The sequence below is a fragment of the Dermacentor variabilis genome, chromosome 1, assembly GCF_050947875.1.
Source record: "Dermacentor variabilis isolate Ectoservices chromosome 1, ASM5094787v1, whole genome shotgun sequence".
NCBI lineage: Eukaryota > Metazoa > Arthropoda > Arachnida > Ixodida > Ixodidae > Dermacentor > Dermacentor variabilis.
In genome coordinates, this window is record NC_134568.1 from 49,066,574 (window position 1) to 49,085,656 (window position 19,083).

The following is a 19,083-nucleotide window of genomic DNA, read 5'->3' on the forward strand; positions in this document are numbered from 1 at the left end:
CTCGTAAATTAGCAAATCATGAAAAGGTCGCCTCATCTTTCGGTTGGCTTGCAACGATGGGTACCCCACAAGCAGCCCATAGACCGTATGTGGGCCCTCTTTAATAGCGGACAAGCTCAATAATCGTTGTAGTAGCGTTCATGCACACATTACCGAGCATTTCAAGAAATCAAATAGCAAAACCTAAGCGAATACCAAGTTTGTATCCGAAAGAAGCATCCAATTCGTATTTGAAATCTTGAATATTAAATTAAATTAAAATTTCTACGTAAATAATTGAAATATTCGCATACCCCGTAGAGTGGGTCCCGCGCCGGTTTCATTGTTCTACTTGGCGACATTTTCGTCCACCGAGAGCCATGACTGAGGGCCAGTATCGGTCACACTGAGTGGTCGAAATGTCTCGAAAAAAAGTCGCTATAGTGTCGAAACATTTACGCTGCGAAAAATGCATCTCTTGCTTATGCGTTTCCTCTTTATTCGCGCACTCTAAAAATATGAATTCGGCGTTCAGCTCCGCATGTCAAACTGCAGAGCAGCCAGGCTTCCTGAAACACAAACTGGCAAAAAAAGTGGGGTGGGGGGGATGAACCGAAATGAACGAATTAATCCAAGTCTTGTGATAACCGCAGGACGTGCGTCAGAATGCGCTAATTTTCTTTTTAAATCCTTTTTTACGCTAATCTAGCCACAATTCTATTTCGTAGTTTGTAGAAAATAACATGCTGGGAACAAAATCAGAACCACGGATCACAAGGGGTATGAATGGGCTACAGACATACTATCACTACGGTTATGGACCCAACACGGAAGGAAACGCACAGGAAGCCCCACGGGAGTCGCGGGACTTAAACCTGCAGAATGTTGTACTCAACTACCGCGGCATATGGTGGCTATGGCATTCTGCTGTGGTGCAGGATGTCGCGGGTTCGATTGGAAGCAGCGGCCGCCGCATTTCGATGGGCGCGGAACGCAAAAAAACAGTTGCGCCCACAGCTTTCGTTGCGCGTTAAACAACACCTGCTGGTCTAAATTAGTGCACTGCACTCCGCGGTACGGCGTGTGTCACAGCCAAATCGTGCCTTTGATGTACGTACACCGTAACCGAATGTACTTTTATTAATCTCATTACTCAATGAGCGAACCCTTATTAAGCCTCGATTTAAAGGCGAATATTTTCTATATATACACTTTGAACACTTAGATCTGGATCGATTTGGAGCACTAAATATTTTTTTCAAGAAACTACCCCACGTTCGCGTGTGGGCCGAAAAGAAAGCCACGAAATTCAAGTTTCGCGGATTCCGTTTTCGCTGATTATATAAGACAAACGTTAGAAGAAAAAAAAAAAACGTACCACCCCGCAAGCAATGTTTCGTTCATCATCCTGGTCATATTTTGATTATACAAAAGAAAATTTCTTTCACAAGATGACTATGGGCAATGTTCCATTAGCTTAGTCCTCGTCAGATATGTCCGAGGTTAGTGCCGTGCTCAAGTTACGTGAGGAACTCTGTAGATTTGCGAACGAGGGAGGGCGGTATAGTTAGTATAACGACTCTTTCACTTCGATTCTGTCCCGTTTCCTATGCGCTGCGCCTGCGAAGTGGCTGGCAGGTGCAAATAATTACCGTCACAAAATAATGGCGCCAAGACTGAGCTCAACTGCTGAAGCACAGCAATTATTATAATCTACGAATTAAGGGAAGATAATTTAGCATTTACATATTTAGTATGAGACGAAAAATGAGCGAATCGTGAGAATCCGACACTTCTGCAAAGTAGAGCTTCCTTATTTAATTAAATAATCAGCTTCGTTTACGCGAGACACACCAGATGCATGATGTGCATCTGGTGTGTCTCGCGTAAACGAAGCTGATGTATATATATATATCCATGGCATCCGTCTTCAGTGAACGTTTTTCAGAACACTAGCTCTACGGGCTGGTCCAATTCTTCTTTTAATTATTTGTTTCGATCGAACAGAAAATTTCGTAACATTCGCAACGCTCACACTTACCGAATAGCAAGGCTACAACCCCCCGACGGCTTGGACGACCCAAACGACGGACGTAAATGCTGCCTCAAGACACGCAACGACGGATGCAGAGCGCACAAATAAGCGCCAGCGAGCCGAGAAGGCAGTTTCCCGCCTCTAGGGCTGAGTCAAATGAATATACGCCGAGAGGAAGCGCTCATCGGCGTCTAAACATCGCGAACAGCTCTTCCTTTTGACTCAACGTGACTCAGCAGGCGTTGACACGGCAGTTATGACAACCACAGTATTCATGGAGCGCCGACAACGAATACTGGCACCTAAGTACTCGCACCACCTCTGCAGCGCCCATCGTAATATATGAAGAACAGAGGAACGGGAAATGATTCGTTGTTTCAGGCGCAATTACAAATCTTCAATTGAGCGGAAATTAGCATTACACCGCCTATTCACACACGACATGCAATGAAAAGAAAAAGGAAAGCATATTTCGTCAACTCATATGTTGACGTTGTAAAATGACGGTCAGTCTCCACTACGAACAGATAAACCGGACGCTGCTGAGATAACGCGACGCAAGGCATTCAAAGACAACGATGTTATTGGGCTGTTTATGCGATTCCATGGTTGCGGGCAGCGCCAATTTGACCCGCGCACAGGTCATGCGTCCGTCAAAAGACGGACGCATGAAGTTTGAGCTATACCTATGGAAGGCATGAAGACGCTATAATTCTGTGGTTTTACGTGCCACAACCACGATTTGATTATGAGGCGCGCGGTCGTGGCGAACTCCGGATTAATTTTCGCTACCTGGGGTTCCTTAACGTACATCGAAGTCTCAGTACACGAGCGTTCTTTCGCCTTGATCGAAATACGGCTGCCGCGGTCGGGATCGAACCCGCAACCTCGAGGTGGTCATGCAGTGGCTAGCTGACAAGGTGCACCCGCGAATGCCTACCGGCAAATAAATACCTTGTGCATGAAGTTGCGAGGATATGATGCATCCTCGAGCGCCCCTTGTGCATTAGAGTGCGCATTAATTGCCTCGAATCTTTAATATTACAACGCAAGTAATTGCGTAATACCTGTATGGAAGTGGTTTAAACATACTCTTACCGTTAGCCTTGATGAAAGTGTATATGTTGTTTATATACCGTTGTGTCGTCGTCACAGACGACGCAAAGCACCAGTGAAATGCGTTTCGAGCAGCGCGATTTGACATGATAATTCATGATGTAGCATCACCGTGCCAGCATATCACGCCCATGTCTTCCTTTCTGTGTTTTAGAAACGAAAGAAGGCTTTCTTTTACATGAGAAGACCGTTACTTTATCACGTGCTGCCTTCTGCATTCCAATCTAATAATATATATATATATATATAAATATACAAGTGGTGTCCCGTAGCTGTCTTCGTATGATATGCTAAGATGCGGCGGCATTCAGAGCAGGTACTACAGGTTATTATGAGCCAGAATAAGTAGTTACATGATCATCAATCGATCCTGTCAGCGATCACGTTTTGTGAGCGTTTTACTTGATTTTTGAACAATGCTGTTGTAACCAGCTGCCAGCCTCACAAGTCTCTTTCATACGTCGAGTCTTCAGCTGGGTATAGCACAACAGTGGCTGAAAACGAAAAGAGCGCGCACGAAGACCACGAGGAAGGCAGACAGCTAGACGTGTGTTCATGGAGCGTCGGTTTTAGTTTAAGTGACTGGGTACCCATTGTCCCAACAGGAAGCTCGCCTGCGATAAATGGTTTGTTCAAAATGCCCATTAACCGTGTCGCGCACCCCTTGCGATGCAAGAGCGACAACGCACGCACGTCGTCGAATTAACTGGCAAATCAGCCAGGCGCTAAGGAGCGCGCCATATTCAAATAAAGCGATCAACGTGGGAGCGCTTCGATCCTCGCTTGATTAGGTTACTTATTCAAAACAGTAATAGTGGCCAGACCCACGGCTTCTTTATAATGACTACTATTTGGCGCAGCAGCGCTGGGGTCTCTTCACAATTACACGACTTCAATTTTGCTGTTCGTCAACAGTGGGCTTTGACACTCGCAAAACAATCTGCCACGAGCGACCTCAGAAGCGTACTCGAATGTCGCAACCTATGGCACATGCAGCTCTTTAGACAGGGAGATAAAATACACAGCTTTCGTAACGAGAACACGACAAAAACCAATGACATGAAATAAAATGTGAAACGACGATACACAGCGCGTCACCGATTCGCAGCGAAATGTTTGCGCCAACTGAATGACGCGCACAGCGAATTCATAGCAGCTGGGCCAAAATGCCACGCGCTCGTACTAGAGGTAGCGTCGTAAGCTGAAAGCCCTTGTTTACGCCTATCAATACCCGCAGCGCGCGCGACGTTTAATAGAGGTCCGACTATGAAACTGAGAAGAAACGAACACTGCCACAGAAGAACTTCACTTTGGCCTAGTAGGTGTTCACTGCATATTATATTGACCGCAAATAAAGATGGGGACAGAGGGAGAGAACACATAAACAAGCCCGTGCTGTTTATGTGTTCTCTCCCTCTGTCCCCGTCTTCATTTGCGGTCAATATGATATGCAGCGAACACTGCCACGTACGTACAAGCCTACGAGTGGCACAGCGCCCGAAAAAAAGCCATCAAGTGGAGGAACACGGTCGGTCGAATAAATAAAAAACGCGCCGAAGGGGGATCAGCGAACGTAAACGCGCGGCGAGGCGCCTTGCATACCCCAGCGGAGACGGGAGCTAAATAATGGAATAGTAGAGAAGGGAGCAGAGAAGAGGAACTAAAAGCGAAGTACCGCCGCGCGAAGAATGCAGCCACCGGCTCTCTCTGCGGACGCGCGCATTCCACGGATGCCGCCGACAGTGCTGTGGTGGGTTCGGCCCCTCTCCGAAAAGTTTTCCAGCTCGACTTTTTTGTTTTGTTAAGTTATTTTCGCGGTGCGACTCGTCTCGGACACGCGAGCTCGTCAACAAGAGCGGCGTTTCCTTCGCTTGAATGGGCGACGAGCACGCGCTGCGGAGACCTGAGCAAGACGGACGCGCACTACTTTGACGTCTGCGACGCCTTCGTGAAAGCCCGCGTACCACGCGTACTTACTCCGCTTCGCTTCCAGCAGTAGTCCTCGAGTCACGGCAAGGCGCGTGAATTATCCGTGTGTCGCTCATGACAAGGTCACGACGACGGGATGAAATTTTGCGTGTCGATCATAAATTAACAACACCCATCTGGCTGGCCGTCAGTAATTTGTTTTCAGCAGGAGCATTGATTTATATATATATATATATATATATATATATATATATATATATATATATCCTAATAAGTATAACGGCAGTTGCCCGTTCCGACTCTCCGAGACCGTATCAGGAGCGGATGAAGTTATCAAGGTACCTGCCCAGCGCCACGGCATCGCATGAAGCAATCCTCGTGTTCAGATCCATACGTGACTCATCCGATGAGTGTCCGAGTGGAGTGGCGAGAGAGCGGTCAGCGGCTTCTAGCTGTGCGCCGTCGTACCTGCTACCATCGAATTTGTGCCAGCCATCTCCGTCACCACTACGCATGCTCCGCGCGGAGCCTTCGGCGGTGCATTTGACTCATCGTTTCCGTGGCAGCGGCGGCCCTGCTCTAGAACCGCTCCTAGAACAGCGCAACCGCCGCCACATTCTACACCTGCGAGTGCAAGCAAACTGTAGCGGACGATCAAACAATAAACTGTTCGATGCAGATAGGAATGACGAGACCGAAAAGGAAGAAAAACTTACGGTGCCGGTGGTGCGGCTCGCGACGATGCTATAACGACAACATGTAAAAGCACGTTCCTTGGCGGCACCGACGAGCGGATTTCCAAGCTGTCCGCGACACGGCCGTCTTCGGGAAGCTCGTGGCCCACAAAACACTGTGGCAGCACAGGCACGCGCCAGACCGGACGGAGACTGCTGACTGCTACGCGCAGCAGTCAGCGGCACACACACAGACCCACGCAGAGTTGGCTGCACGCCGCCGCTCCCTTCTCGTCTGCTGCTGGGAGACAGCTCCGCGTACCGCCGCTGCCGCTCAACCTCTCCTAGCGCATCTAACCCAGCGAGTCGAGCGAAGCGCGGAGGGCACGAGGCGCGCCCGTCTAGTGGAAAGAGACGCCCAGCTCAGCCTCCTCGGTTCGGTGCAACGCTCTCTCCACCGTAGTCTGTAAAGAGACTCGTAGCGCCATCATGTGGCTGCGAATAAAGCTCTGTATCAAAAAGAAAGCTTCGGATTTCCTTTTTTAGACTAAAGCCACATATGGTGAATAACGGCCGTGTTTTGAAAATTTCTGCAAAAGCACTTTTCTGGTGGGTTTGACATTCGCTCTGGTCAGTTTAGAGTAGTATTTACAGTGTACACTTTTTTGCTCCCACTACATCTCTCTTCCGCCGTTCCTCTTGCCGGACGCTCCCTTCCTCCCCATCTTCTTTCTCTCCGCCGAGGGGAAAGTGCTAGGAAATGCCCGTCGCCCTCTCGGCTGCTGATAGCGGTCGTCCGTTCCAAGCGCGCAGCGAGGACACGATGTTCCTTCGTCTGGCACGCATGCGTGCATCGGTCCGGCGGCCGCTCCGATGCATGTGTGCCCGAGCGCACAATGGGCATCTTACAATCGGACCGGAACGTCCCGGAAATAATCGCGAGTGCGACCAGTGGCTCCGTTGTCGCGACATGCATCGGCGACAGTGCGCTTTGCTATACTAGCGTGCGTGTGCGAACCGAACGAATATGCGTGGTCACGCTGAGATTTCGGAGGACATTGTCAGGGTTATTATTTTTCTTCTTTCTTCAACGGCCAACTTCCCTTACCGTGGATGCTGATTTCGGAACCTGAAACGAGTGCGCTGGAGAGCGAAGCGTTATTAGGGTCACACGCTGGCGCTGGAGGGGGCCGCGTCAGTAAAATGTTTCCTCAAGACGCTAACATACATAATGACATCGGCCTAAGATTAAGCCTGCCTGGGCTCATTTGTCGACAGCAAAGACGCCTTCCTCCCTGTTTTTCTGGTTTTTTTTTTCCCCTTCTTTTGCAGTGCGCTCACTTGAGAGAAGTTTCATGTGGAGTGTTAAACCCTCCGCTGTGGTCTCGTGTTTAAATTCTAATAAGTGATCTGTGCATGGTTTGTGGGTCGAAATAAAACGGAGAGTCAGTGACAAGGTTTCAAAGAGGCATGCACTTACCATCTTCTGAAAACGCCTTCGATACCTTAATATAGAAGCCAAAAGATCAGCTGCCTTGTCCAATCCTAATTTTAGTGAGGCCCATATTGCACTTTTTCCCTTCATCCACGTTGCAAAACAGTAACCTGGCTGATAACAACATCCCTTCATGCTATATTCATGTCAATAATAATAATAATAATAATAATAATAATAATAATAATAATAATAATAATAATAATAATAATAATAATAATAATAATAATAAAGTAATAATAAAGATCACTGCATATGTGTAACGTTATTTATGCATATAAAAACAAAATCATATAGTGACGCATATGACCGTCATTGTGACATGAAAAGCTGCATGTCGTTGTTACCTGAAACATGCGGTTTCCGACTCGGCAGAAATATGTTATAAACAAAAAGCGCCCCCCCCCCCCATCAGTTGATAAAAGAAATCTACTTTGGAAGTGTTCAGGGCAGTCTTGTACATGTTATAGGGAAAAAAAGTAACTGCAGTGATTACAAATATTGCGTTGAAAACTCATTTGATTTAGGCTATCAATTATATAAGTAGAGAAATAACTACAGAACACAATTAACTACATTTTTTTGCGATGCTTTTAGCGTTTAAGTCAAAGTTGCGCAATGCCGGTGGTGTAACAGGAAAAAGCTTGTTACCTCACAAAGCAGCAAAATTAGACTATGGGCACATAAGCAGATTTGGCTACGAAAAATAAATATCGGCTCTAATTTTAACGTCGCAGTGCATTTTGAATCTTGGGTTGCGGGTTTTTCTTTTCCTTTTTTTTAATTGTTAGCAAGTGCGAGATATTAAGAAGTTCGGTAACGCTGAAGTGTAGCCTTCCTGCTTGATTTTGACTATTTAAGGCCCGGCAACTGCCGCTGAATTAATTAGTTGGACTTGGCCAGCACCGGCTCACTTTTTTTCACTGCTACCTATCTCGGTGCAAGATATCTGTTTTGTGAAATAACCGGCCAAAAGATATCAACCGATAATACAATTACTCGAGGCAACGGTGCAATATCGAACGAGCGGAAAACAGAAACCAGCCGACTGAATGACATACACATGTCACTTATTTCGAGCTCCGTATATAAACTTAAGACGCAGAACGTGGACACAAAATGATATGTGCACATCACCAATGATGCTGCTCACATGACATGGCTCTAAAGGGTAGTTGATGGCGCCGCGACAGCAGTTTAACTTAATTATTGCCTACTCGTTCTGGTAATGCCACTGCAGAGTCGCAGTTCTGCCCTCTATAAGGAATTCAGTAGCCGGCAGGTGACCGCCAACAAGTAACCCCCGTACAGGTCGCTATAATGTATTCTGCGTGCGTGTCGAGTATAAATTACCCCGTCTCCAGTTTTATCCTTTGTGTCGTCTTCCGCATAATCATGTATTGCAGCAGCAACCGAGCCGATAACAATTCATCTGTTGCGATGACAGACGCCCAGATGAAACTCCAGTGATGCTTCCGATTGTGAGTTCAAAGCTGTGTTGTCCCTGACGCTACACCTTTCACAGACGTCCTCCGTTTCAGCTAACGTGGGCAGCATCACAATCTTTGAAGGGGACTATCATGCAACATCTGAGCACTTGGATCGTTCTCGGAAATTCCTGACGCGCGAAAATTGGCCACGCAACTCGCTGGGAGGGACATCCACAGTCGGGTGGGGGTGGGAGAGGGGCTCAGTCAACTGCATTCGCATCGTGACGGGGCCGCCAGGCTGGCGAAGACGCGGCGGTGTAGTAGTGAACCCTCGATCCACTCACGCGTTCCGAGAAGCGCTTCCGGCGCGTGGCAGCCCTCGGGCGCAACGCGGGAGTCGTGCCAAGGCCGAACTCGCCGCGCTGTACACCTATAGACGGTCCGCGATGCCCGCCAACCTGACCCATCGGACCCTCGGGCGACTTGAACCGGCGCCTGACACAATTCCCTGTAACATCCGGAGCATGCGCTCCCCTCCGCTTGCGTGTTACAGGCGTCCCTCGTTGCGGGCAATACGCACATGTCTGTACGTACATTCCGTCTCATCGACTCCGTGCAGTGCATGAAGCGAAGGATCAGCGCTTGTAGCAGCCATTCGGTAGAGAGTCCTATAGATCAGGAGAAGCAAGAGGCTTGCGTTCCCTTAGGTAGGCGAGACTCAAGTAGGGGTGGGCTTATTATTATTTCATCACAATTTTTGCTTTTTTGACCATCAGGACTGAATGAAAACTGTACTCATTGTCAGTTGCTTTTCTATAGTGCATGTGCGGACCGATTCTTGTCTTACCTTCTCCATTTTCTCTATCCCCCCTTCCCCTTCCTCCTGTGCAGTGTAGCCAACTGGACAATTACTCTGTTAACCTTTCTGCCTTTTCATTTCTTTTTTTTTCTCTCTCTCTTAAACAGACTTTGGGCTCTTGGGTATAAGCAAGACAATCGCGTCCCCTAATCGAAAAACGTCTTTAACAGAGAGTTGTAGATTAGGGTACCTAAGCACTCGGGGACCTAAACTGCATTGCGGGTCATTTCGGTTCCGACGGGCGTACTAAAGTACGCCCGGCGGTTTGCGTCCCCCGGTGCTTAATTGGCACACTAAGGCTACCCAATACAACTAGCCTAATACAGCGACGTTTCCATTCTATCGTGCGGTGGGGGCGACCGCAGAGGAGGACGATGAAGGGAGCCCCCTTCTACTGGTTCTTTTATGCGTGCATTTCGCGCATTACGCGGCGGTGATCTCCACTCGATCGCCGTGAAGCCCACAAGCGCTGGTGCGCACACTGCTCAGAGATGACGCACGTTTCCTCTGTATATTGTATGCATTGTCGCGGTAAGATGGAATGCGCGCACTTAACCAGCGGCCCATGTTTGGACCCGCGCGTGTGCAGGCGGCACAACTTGTCGGTCAAACGGTGATTTCGGATCGGACACGCGTATATATACAGAAGCAGTATGCGGTGTATACCGCAGGCTGCCCAGCGATGTTTACCGTTTCTTTTTCTGCTCTTTCTTTTTTTTTTTTTTAGACTTGACCATTTTTATATTTTTCCACGTCCGCTCTACTGTGGCTCAGTGGGTATATCAAGTCATGCAGCATGCTGCTGAAAACGAGATCGCTAGTTCGTTTCCCAACAGAGGCGGTGGCATTCCGATGAGGGGCACGCTCTTCAAAAGAAAAGAAAGTTAAAAAAAAAAACAGGAAGGAGTTACTGCCATAAGGTTAGCAACTCCCTGTCACATGATGTATCGTTAAATTATTAATAACCGACAACTAGTAATTTTAAGGTTAATTAAAAAAACTACGTCAGCGATGTCGTTGCATAAACAAAGATCTATTTTGATAAAAATAGTAACTTTGAAAAATGGCACGTGCTAAGTGTTGGCACATTGCGCCTTCAAAGAAGAAAGAGAAAAAGAACTTGCAGCACGTGCTTGCCCATTGTGCACATTTTCTTAAAAAGATGACCCGTGAGTGCACCAACCATGTGCACGAGAATGCAAAGTATCGCTTATATAGCCGTCATCTCAGAACACCAACTGAAGCAGTTGGTGCGTAAGTGTTCACACGAATACGGAATGTTGCATACTCCACTTGTAGAACCAATATTATCTAGCATTATGCGCTCAGAAAAGAGGTTCTGTACAGTTAAATCAGCATCGATCAGCAAAGAAATGACAGTGGTGTAGTGTAAGGACATTTACGCTGTTATTGTTTACACTGGGATGACCTCTAGGCATATGGTGAACCACAAATAAAGCCCTAAGATTGCCTTAAGACCCGGAATAACAGACCACAAGTTGGACCGGTTCGTTGTGTTCACAAACTGAGCATGCAGCACATCGATTATGGCTCACTCGTGCTATGCGCTAGCACGCTATGGTAAGGTTAGTAACAGATAGAAAGCTGTCAAATGAAGATGCTAAACTTCTTTTTCTTTCTTTTTTTTCTAGGAGTGCGGAATCAAAAAAAAAAAAAAACTGCAGATTTCAGTGGTTCGAGAGTCTGCTGCTGCTGTCGCGGTAAATGAGTTCAGAGCAGGAGGATCCTCCTGATCTGAACTCATTTACTGCGACAGCAGCAGCAGACTCTCACAGCGGATACCGCCATCGTCTCAAAAATAGCTTATGCGACAACAACGCCGTCCTTGTTCGGCCGCTATACAGTATCGCCTATTGCGTACTCTTAAATATACGCACGCACACGCCTCTGCTATCCGTGGTTATGTGGGGCGCTAACTCGGTAAAATTTGCGCACCGAACTTTGGGTGCACGTGAAAGAATCCCAGGTGATGAAAATTTATCAGGAGGCCTCCACTCGTGCCTCACAGCGCCTGTGTTGTATTTGGATGTTCAAAATCTATCTATCTATCTATCTATCTATCTATCTATCTATCTATCTATCTATCTATCTATCTATCTATCTATCTATCTATCTATCTATCTATCTATCTATCTATCAAGTATAGCTGCGCGTGCTGATGTATCTATTAGTGCCTTTCGTTCTGTCTCCGCCTATCTATTTATTAGAGTCTGTACATCTCTCTGTGTCTATCTATCCATTTGCGTCCGTCCGTCCTTCTCCTCTCTGCGACTTTTTCTCTCCGAACGGGACGTCTCTCTCTCTCTCTCTGTGCGCGCGCGCGCGCGCGTTTGTGTATGTGTGTGTGTGTGTGTGTGTGTGTGTGTGTGTGTGTGTGTGTGTGTGTTTGTGTTTGTGTGTGTGTGTGTGTGTGTGTGTGTGTGTTTGTGTTTGTGTGTGTGTGTGTGTGTGTGTGTGTGTGTGTGTGTGTGTGTGTGTGTGTGTGTGTGTGTGTGTGTGTGTGTGTGTGTGTGTGTGTGTGTGTGTGAAAACGCGATACTTTTGTTTCTCATCTCGGACTTGAACACACTGTCATAAAGCGGCACAAATATTGCAGCTGACTTTTAAGTGATTCACTAAGTGATTTTAAGTTTGCAAGTGATTCACTAGAAGCCGGGCCCGTGGACCAATAGACTTGCGTAGTATTTGCGCAGCCAGTGCAACATTTGGTTGTCGGGCCGCTCCTCCGAGGTACGAAGCAAGCGAGCAAATCGTGGGCACATTCGCAGGGAGGCCAGAGGGGGGTGCACGTGGTTGCGAGAACTGCCATCAGCGGGGGGCACGTGCGCACGATGTATTCAAGACCCGTGCACACTTGTCGAGAAGCTTGGAGCCCCTAGAAGAAAGGGGCACGCACTGCGCAATAGGAATTTCTTGGTATCGGTACGGGAGCGATGAGACTAATAAAGACCTCTTGTGCCTTAATTTGTCTCTGTTACACGACGCCCAGCGCAGCCCTCTCCGGCGATGGCACTAAAGCGGCCGGACTCGAGACTGTTCTCAGAGGCGAATATCCTTGTACTATAGTTGTGTGCGTCGTGAGCGCTTAAAGCAAGGACAGTGGTATACTTCAGTTCCTCAAGTCCACAGGTCTCTGCGACCGGTTGTAGGATTGGTGTGCGCCTTCAAGGGGTGCACGCAACTAGTGCGGTTTCTCTCCCGTTCTTTCTCTACGCACAAAACATGATGGCACGTTAGTAAATAACCATGGTACAGCGAGAAAACGCTTTCATCACTAGCCTTGAGAAAGGTCGGTCTCCGACCGAAACATCGCCAATAAACAGTTGTTTTTCAAAAAGTGCACCAACTCTTCAATTATAAGTTTGCGGTAGCCATAGATACCTCTACCTTGAAGTCATATATATATATATATATATATATATATATATATATATATATATATATCGGTCGGACTTCTCCGGCTAAACCACTATCATTCGCACTCACGGAAGAGTCTTGAGCATGCGAACGAACTGCTTACTTGTTCCTATAATGATCCATTTGTGATTCTAACTAACAGTGCTTTATAATATGCAATATAATGGCAGGAGCTTGCTAACGCTGTGAATATGCAAGGATGTGAACTTAGTTTCATATTAATGGGGAGAAGGGCTCTCCAGAACTCGAAAACTATAAAAAAAATGCGGCAGAACCAATCTCACGATGTCTGAAGACGGTAATGCGTTAGCATTGAATCAATATAGTGACACAACATATTGACGTATTGCCACCGTCGAAACGAGGTATGTATGAGGTGTGTACTGCACCGGGACTTCCATTTTGCGCTTCCCTAAGAACACTTGGCGCCATCTGGCTATAGCAGCCTGGCTCCAGTCTCGCGCTTCTTTCGGGACACGCTGCGCCACCTAGCGGAACTGCCGCGAAGTCTGCGTGTGGCCTCCGAGACGAGAAGCGCGGCGCGCCAGTGCCTGCGAACGCCGAGAATTGTTCCCTCGCTTGCCGCACACTCAGTGGCACATACTCAGTGGCCCAAGTTGGCGGCAGGTTCATTGAAGAGCGGCACATACCCAGTGAATTTGTGGCGCAGCCTGCTAAGGCGTCGGATTGCTGTCCTTGAGGAATTCTAGTCACGTGGGCGCGAGTCCGCTCAGAATCGGAGAAATGTAAGAGCTCTAGTTCGTCATGGTAGAGTGGCACATTCCCAGTGGAACATACCTATAGTTACCCAAGCTGACATCAAAGACTTTCATTGAAGAGCGGCATACACCTACTGACACATACCCAGTGACCGAAGCTGGCATCAAAGAGGTTCATTGAAGACTAGCGCAGTCCGAGTGGCACATACCCAGTGCTTCAAGTCGGCGTCAAAGGGTTTCTTTGGGCTCACGCTCCTCCATGCGATGTACCCCACCCTTTATCAGCCCCTTTGTCCTTTCTGTAAAGAGCGAGCTACCGTGTACCACACCACATGGGGCTGCCGAAAAATTCCTAACTCCCCCAACCGAAACATAACGCTCGAGCAGTGGGAGGTGGTGCTCGGCATTGGAGGATCAGCGAAAGCTGATCTCCAGGGCCGTAAATGCTTCCACCGCCGCTGGGGCCTTGGACTGAAGGCTCCACCCATAACGGGGACCAACCCGTCTCCGTGCCCCGTCAAAATAAAGTTCTCCCTCTCTCTCTCTCTGGGGCAGCGATGCCTACTCCGTCCCGCGTGTATACAGTGACCCATGTCGGCGTGAAAGAGGTTCGTTGAAGAACGACACGTAGGCACACATTGCCACATACCCATTGACCCAAGTTGGTCCGACGGTTGGTTTCGAACCCTGTTACCTCAGCACAGCAGCCCGATGCGCTACGCATTCCACCACTGCCAACGCAAGCAGTGACCCAGGTATAGGCGGGAAAACGGTTAGGTACTGACATGCATAGATGGATATACACATGGATAGAAACATACAATCATTGATAGACAGCCCACGGAAAGTGCTTGAAGTAACCAAAGAATGCTAACGCATTAAAAATATTCGATATTCCACTCCCTTCTGGCACTATTCGATTTGTATTCTATTCGGCCTCGAAAATTACACCCCTAAGGAGAGAGAGAGCCTGAGCGCAAGAGGCGCGCCATGGCTTCTGGGGCATTGATATATAATGATAGATAGGATTAATTACACATTTCAATGGTCAAATTAGGTGAACCAGTTAATGATACTATATAGCTGCGCGAAAGCTTCAAACAGTTTGCCATGAATTATACTTTCAAAGTATCCGCCTTCCTTCCGGTTTCTAACGAATTCCCTTCGATTGCGCGCACTCAGTCATATACTATATGTGCGTTAAGTTATGCTAGAGACGACGGGGGTATCATCATGAACTTTCACCGCAGGAGAGTGGGTGCGACATTTATTAAGATGCAACGCTGAAAGAGTATCGTATAACCTCGCCAAATGCGATCGATCAGCCGTAATTACGTGCGCAACAAAGTAGTATTCTTTTCTTATGTATTTTTTTCTGATCTGACATGTCTTTAGAATTAAGTGTTTGACTTATCTATATGATAGAGCCCGGAATACGCCTGCCTTTCAATCCGAGCGCTCTGTACAGATAGCCATATATATATAGTATGTGAACTCATGAACTGCAACAAACGCATGTAGACGAGCTATTTGCCTATTCTAACGTACGCGGCGCATGTTTCAGAACAGTAACATAACGTAACATGAGTGGTAATGAGAAAAAATTGGTGACGGTGACGATGTCCAGAGAAGGAAGGGCCCTCCACCCGCGATATGTACGAAGGCGAGGCCTATAGCCGCGTATAAGTGGGGTTAACAGGGTCAGTTATAGATAGAAACGCGGCAGATCAAACTCTCTAAGGTCTCCGCCCAATACTGCGCCCAACCTTGCGCTTGCGTCGCTGATAGAATTGTAGAGCCATTACTCGGTTCTGCCTACTTTCGAATGCAAGGTGGCTATTTACTTAAACCGACACTATCTTGCTTATCTTATCTTATCTTTTTTTAAGTCGTAGAAAAGGCATGTAGAGGAGGAAAAGCGCTCAACATGAATCATGTGCCGTAATCAGTAATCATGCCGGGCTGCCCGACTGAGGTCCGACACCAGTTGGCGTGAGCGGACAAAAGCAGCCGGAGTCCGCTCGGTTCTCGAACGTGTATACACACTTGACGCCGCGCACGTAAACACACACGAAGCAGCGTCAGCACCACAAGCTCACACAGCGCTCAAAGCGTGCGCCAAGATATATATAGGCGCTCACACCTCCTATATCCTATATAACTGAACATAAATTGTATACCGTGTGTCCCAGCTAAGGTTAGCCAAGCTGCTAAATGATATATATATATATATATATATATATATATATATATTGATGCGCGCACCGCAGAACGGCGCGCGCAAAGGTCGGCGCCATGAAAGATGATGAAGTGCGTAAGCGCTCCTCTTCTGGCCTGCCATTAAAGAGAAACGTCTCTTTTATAACACTCCGTCTCCAATTTACGTTACATTTTTCTGGTGGAGGTGTGGGGTACATGCTACCACTCCCAGATCGAACACCGTCTACAAGCCGAAGTCCGGTCGAGCTGACTCCTGTGCACGTATAGACAAGCCGCCGACTTCAAGGACTGCCACCTGAGCACGAGCCGCTACCCAACCAAGTCAGAAGGATGAGTACGTCGGTTCCATCATCTTCCTCGACCGCGCCGACCGAGCTCGTCCTCAACCAGCCGTGAATCCCCACGTCCTTCCATGGGGACACCTTCGAGGATGTAGAGGACTGGCTCGATCACTTTAAGCGTGTCGCAGAATACAACGGCTGGACTCCAGAGCGCAAGCTACGCAACGCCTACTTTGCCCTCGAGGACTATGCGCGGACTTGGTTTGAAAACCGTGAGGCGGCCCCATCGACATGGGACGAATTCCGACGGCAGCTAATCGGCACATACGCCAGCCTCGATCGCAAGGAGCGAGCTGAATCTGCAATTCAGTCGAGAGTACAGCGGCCGAACGAAAGCGTCGCAATGCTTGTTGAAGATATGTGCCGACTTTTCCGACGCGCGGATCCCTCCATGCCGGAAGAAAAGAAGCTCAGGAACTTGATGCGCGGTGTCAAGCAAGAGTCATGAGTGAGCTTCGCTACTACGCAAGCTATAGCGAACAGTAATGACAACGACCATGACGGCACGCTTCGCGTAGCTGACGATCGCGTCACGTTGCCACCCAAGAGCAGCGTGCTTACCCTTGTCCGATGCGACATGGAGGACGACGCTGAAGGAATTGCTGAGGCGAACACGCCCCTGGGTCTTGAGCGCCACATTTGTATAGCCAGAGGGCTTCTTCAGGTGCGAAACAAATGTTCAGTCGGTTTGCTAACGAACTTTAGCAACGAATATCGGCATGTACCGCGACGAACGACATTTGCATTCCTTCGCGAAATCACTGATGTAACTGACATTGCTACATTTGAAACCGCATCGTGTCAGCATACTGGGTTACCCAGCCTAAAAGAACGGATTCACGTTAACGCCGCTCTGCCAGACCACCAGAAAGATCGTCTACTGAGTCTCGTGAATGAATTTGCGGACTGTTTTTCAACTTCATCAAAAGTGCGGCGCACGTCCGTCACAAAGCACCGCATCATTACGGACGAGTCCGCACGTCCTGTCCGTCATCATCCCTACAGAGTGTCTCCAGTGGAAAGGGAAGCGATCAAGCATCGGGTGAAAGAGATGCTCCAAGATGACGTGATCCAGCCGTCCACCAGCCCGTGGGCCTCTCCTGTAGTGTTAGTCAGAAAGAAAACAACACACTACGCTTCTGTGTAGATTACAGAAAGTTGAACCGTGTCACCAAGTGCGATGTTTATCCATTGCCACGCATCGACGACGCACTAGATCGTCTACAACATGCCAAGTTTTTTTCATCGTTGGATCTTAAATCAGGGTATCGGCAAATCGAAGTTGATGAACAGGATAGTGAAAAAACAGCATTTGTGACACCTGACGGGCTCTATGAGTTCAAAGTTCTCCCCATCGGTCTCTGTTCCGCACCTGCCACCTTTCAGCGGATGATGGATACCGTGCTTGCTGAACTCAAATGGCAAACCTGCCTCGTATACTTGGACGACGTCGTCGTGTTCTCGAGCACGTTTGACGAACATCTCGCAAGACTCGAGAGTGTCTTCGCTGCGATCCCTACTGCCGGCCTCACCATCAAGCCTGAAAAATGCTACTTCGGGTTCCAAGAGCTCAAATTTCTTGGCCATGTCGTTGGTCCTGAAGGCGTCCTACCAGACCCCGACAAGTTAGCCGCCGTAGCCGAGTTTTCACCACCCACAGACAAGAAGGCTGTCCAACGCTTCCTTGGTTTGTGCGTATATTATAGGCGCTTCGTCGAGGGATTCTCGAGAATTGCTGAACCTCTGACACGGCTCACACGCGACGATGTGCCTTTCATCTGGGCGGACGAGCAGCAGCAGTCGTTCAATGAATTGCGCAAGCGTTTGCAAGAGGCCCCGATACTTGCTCATTTCGACGAAGACGCTGACACTGAAATTCATACTGACGCCAGCAATGCGGGTCTCGGCGCAGTTCTTGTGCAGTGGCAAGCTGGCAAGCTTATGCAAGCCGCAGTCTCACCAAGGCTGAGAAAAACTACTCAACCACTGAAAAAGAATGCTTAGCGGTTGTGTGGGTCATTAGTAAATTCCGACCCTACTTGTACGGTAGACCCTTTAAGGCAGTCAGTGACCATCACGCGCTGTGCTGGCTTGCCAACCTCAAGGATCCTTCAGGCAGACTATAGCACGTTGGAGCCTGCGCCTACAAGAGTACGACATTACAGTTGTCTAGCGATCTGGAAGGAAGCACAGTGACGCTGACTGTTTGTCACGCGCACCACTCCCTACGACTTCAGCGGACCCTGACCATGACTTGCCATTTCTCGGCGTTATCGACGCCATAAAAATGGCTGAGCACCAGCGCGCTGACCCTGAGCTGCTGCCGCTGATCGAGCACTTTCAAGGAGTTGAAGGTGTTTTACCCCGCTCGCTCGTGCGCGGCTTATCATCATACTACTTGCACAACAACGTCCTTCACAGAAAAAACTGCGGAAGCGGTCCCAATACGTACCTCATTGTCGTGCCGTCGGCGCTGCGCCAGGACATATTGCAAGCGTGCCATGATGAGCCATGCGCGGGACACCTGGGATTCGCTAAGACGTTAGCAAGGATACGACATAAGTATTACTGGCCGCGGCTTTATTCTTCTGTATAACGGTACGTGAGGACCTGCCGCGATTGTCAGCGCCGCAAGAAACCACCAGTCAAACCGGCCGGCTTTCTCCATCCTGTAGACCTTCCTCAAGCACCGTTCCAACAAATAGGAATGGATCTACGTGGGCCATTCCCACTGACCTCTTCACGCAACAGATGGATAGTCGTTGCTACCGACTACTTAACCCGGTACGCCGAAACCGAAGCTATCCCTCAAGCAAACTAGTATGAAGTGGCCAAGTTCTTTGTACGG

At 48.4% G+C, this 19,083-nt stretch overlaps 1 protein-coding gene across 4 annotated transcripts in view; it reads right to left on the reverse strand.

Moving 5' to 3' along the window:
- Positions 1–19,083, reverse strand: part of LOC142577340 (SH2 domain-containing protein 4A-like) — a 419,980-nt gene that overhangs the window by 37,512 nt on the left and 363,385 nt on the right. The window contains exon 1 of one of the 4 annotated variants that reach the window (XM_075687093.1): positions 5,776–6,133. The exons of 2 other annotated variants lie outside the window; for them this stretch is intronic. Coding sequence is in view for 1 of the 2 variants with exons in the window: in XM_075687092.1 (XP_075543207.1) it covers positions 5,402–5,420 (19 nt within the window). In the remaining variant the exon portion in view is untranslated. Of the gene's footprint in view, positions 1–5,401; positions 5,436–5,775; positions 6,134–19,083 lie in introns of those variants that run through there. One more of the 4 variants, XM_075687092.1, reaches the window with a different exon arrangement.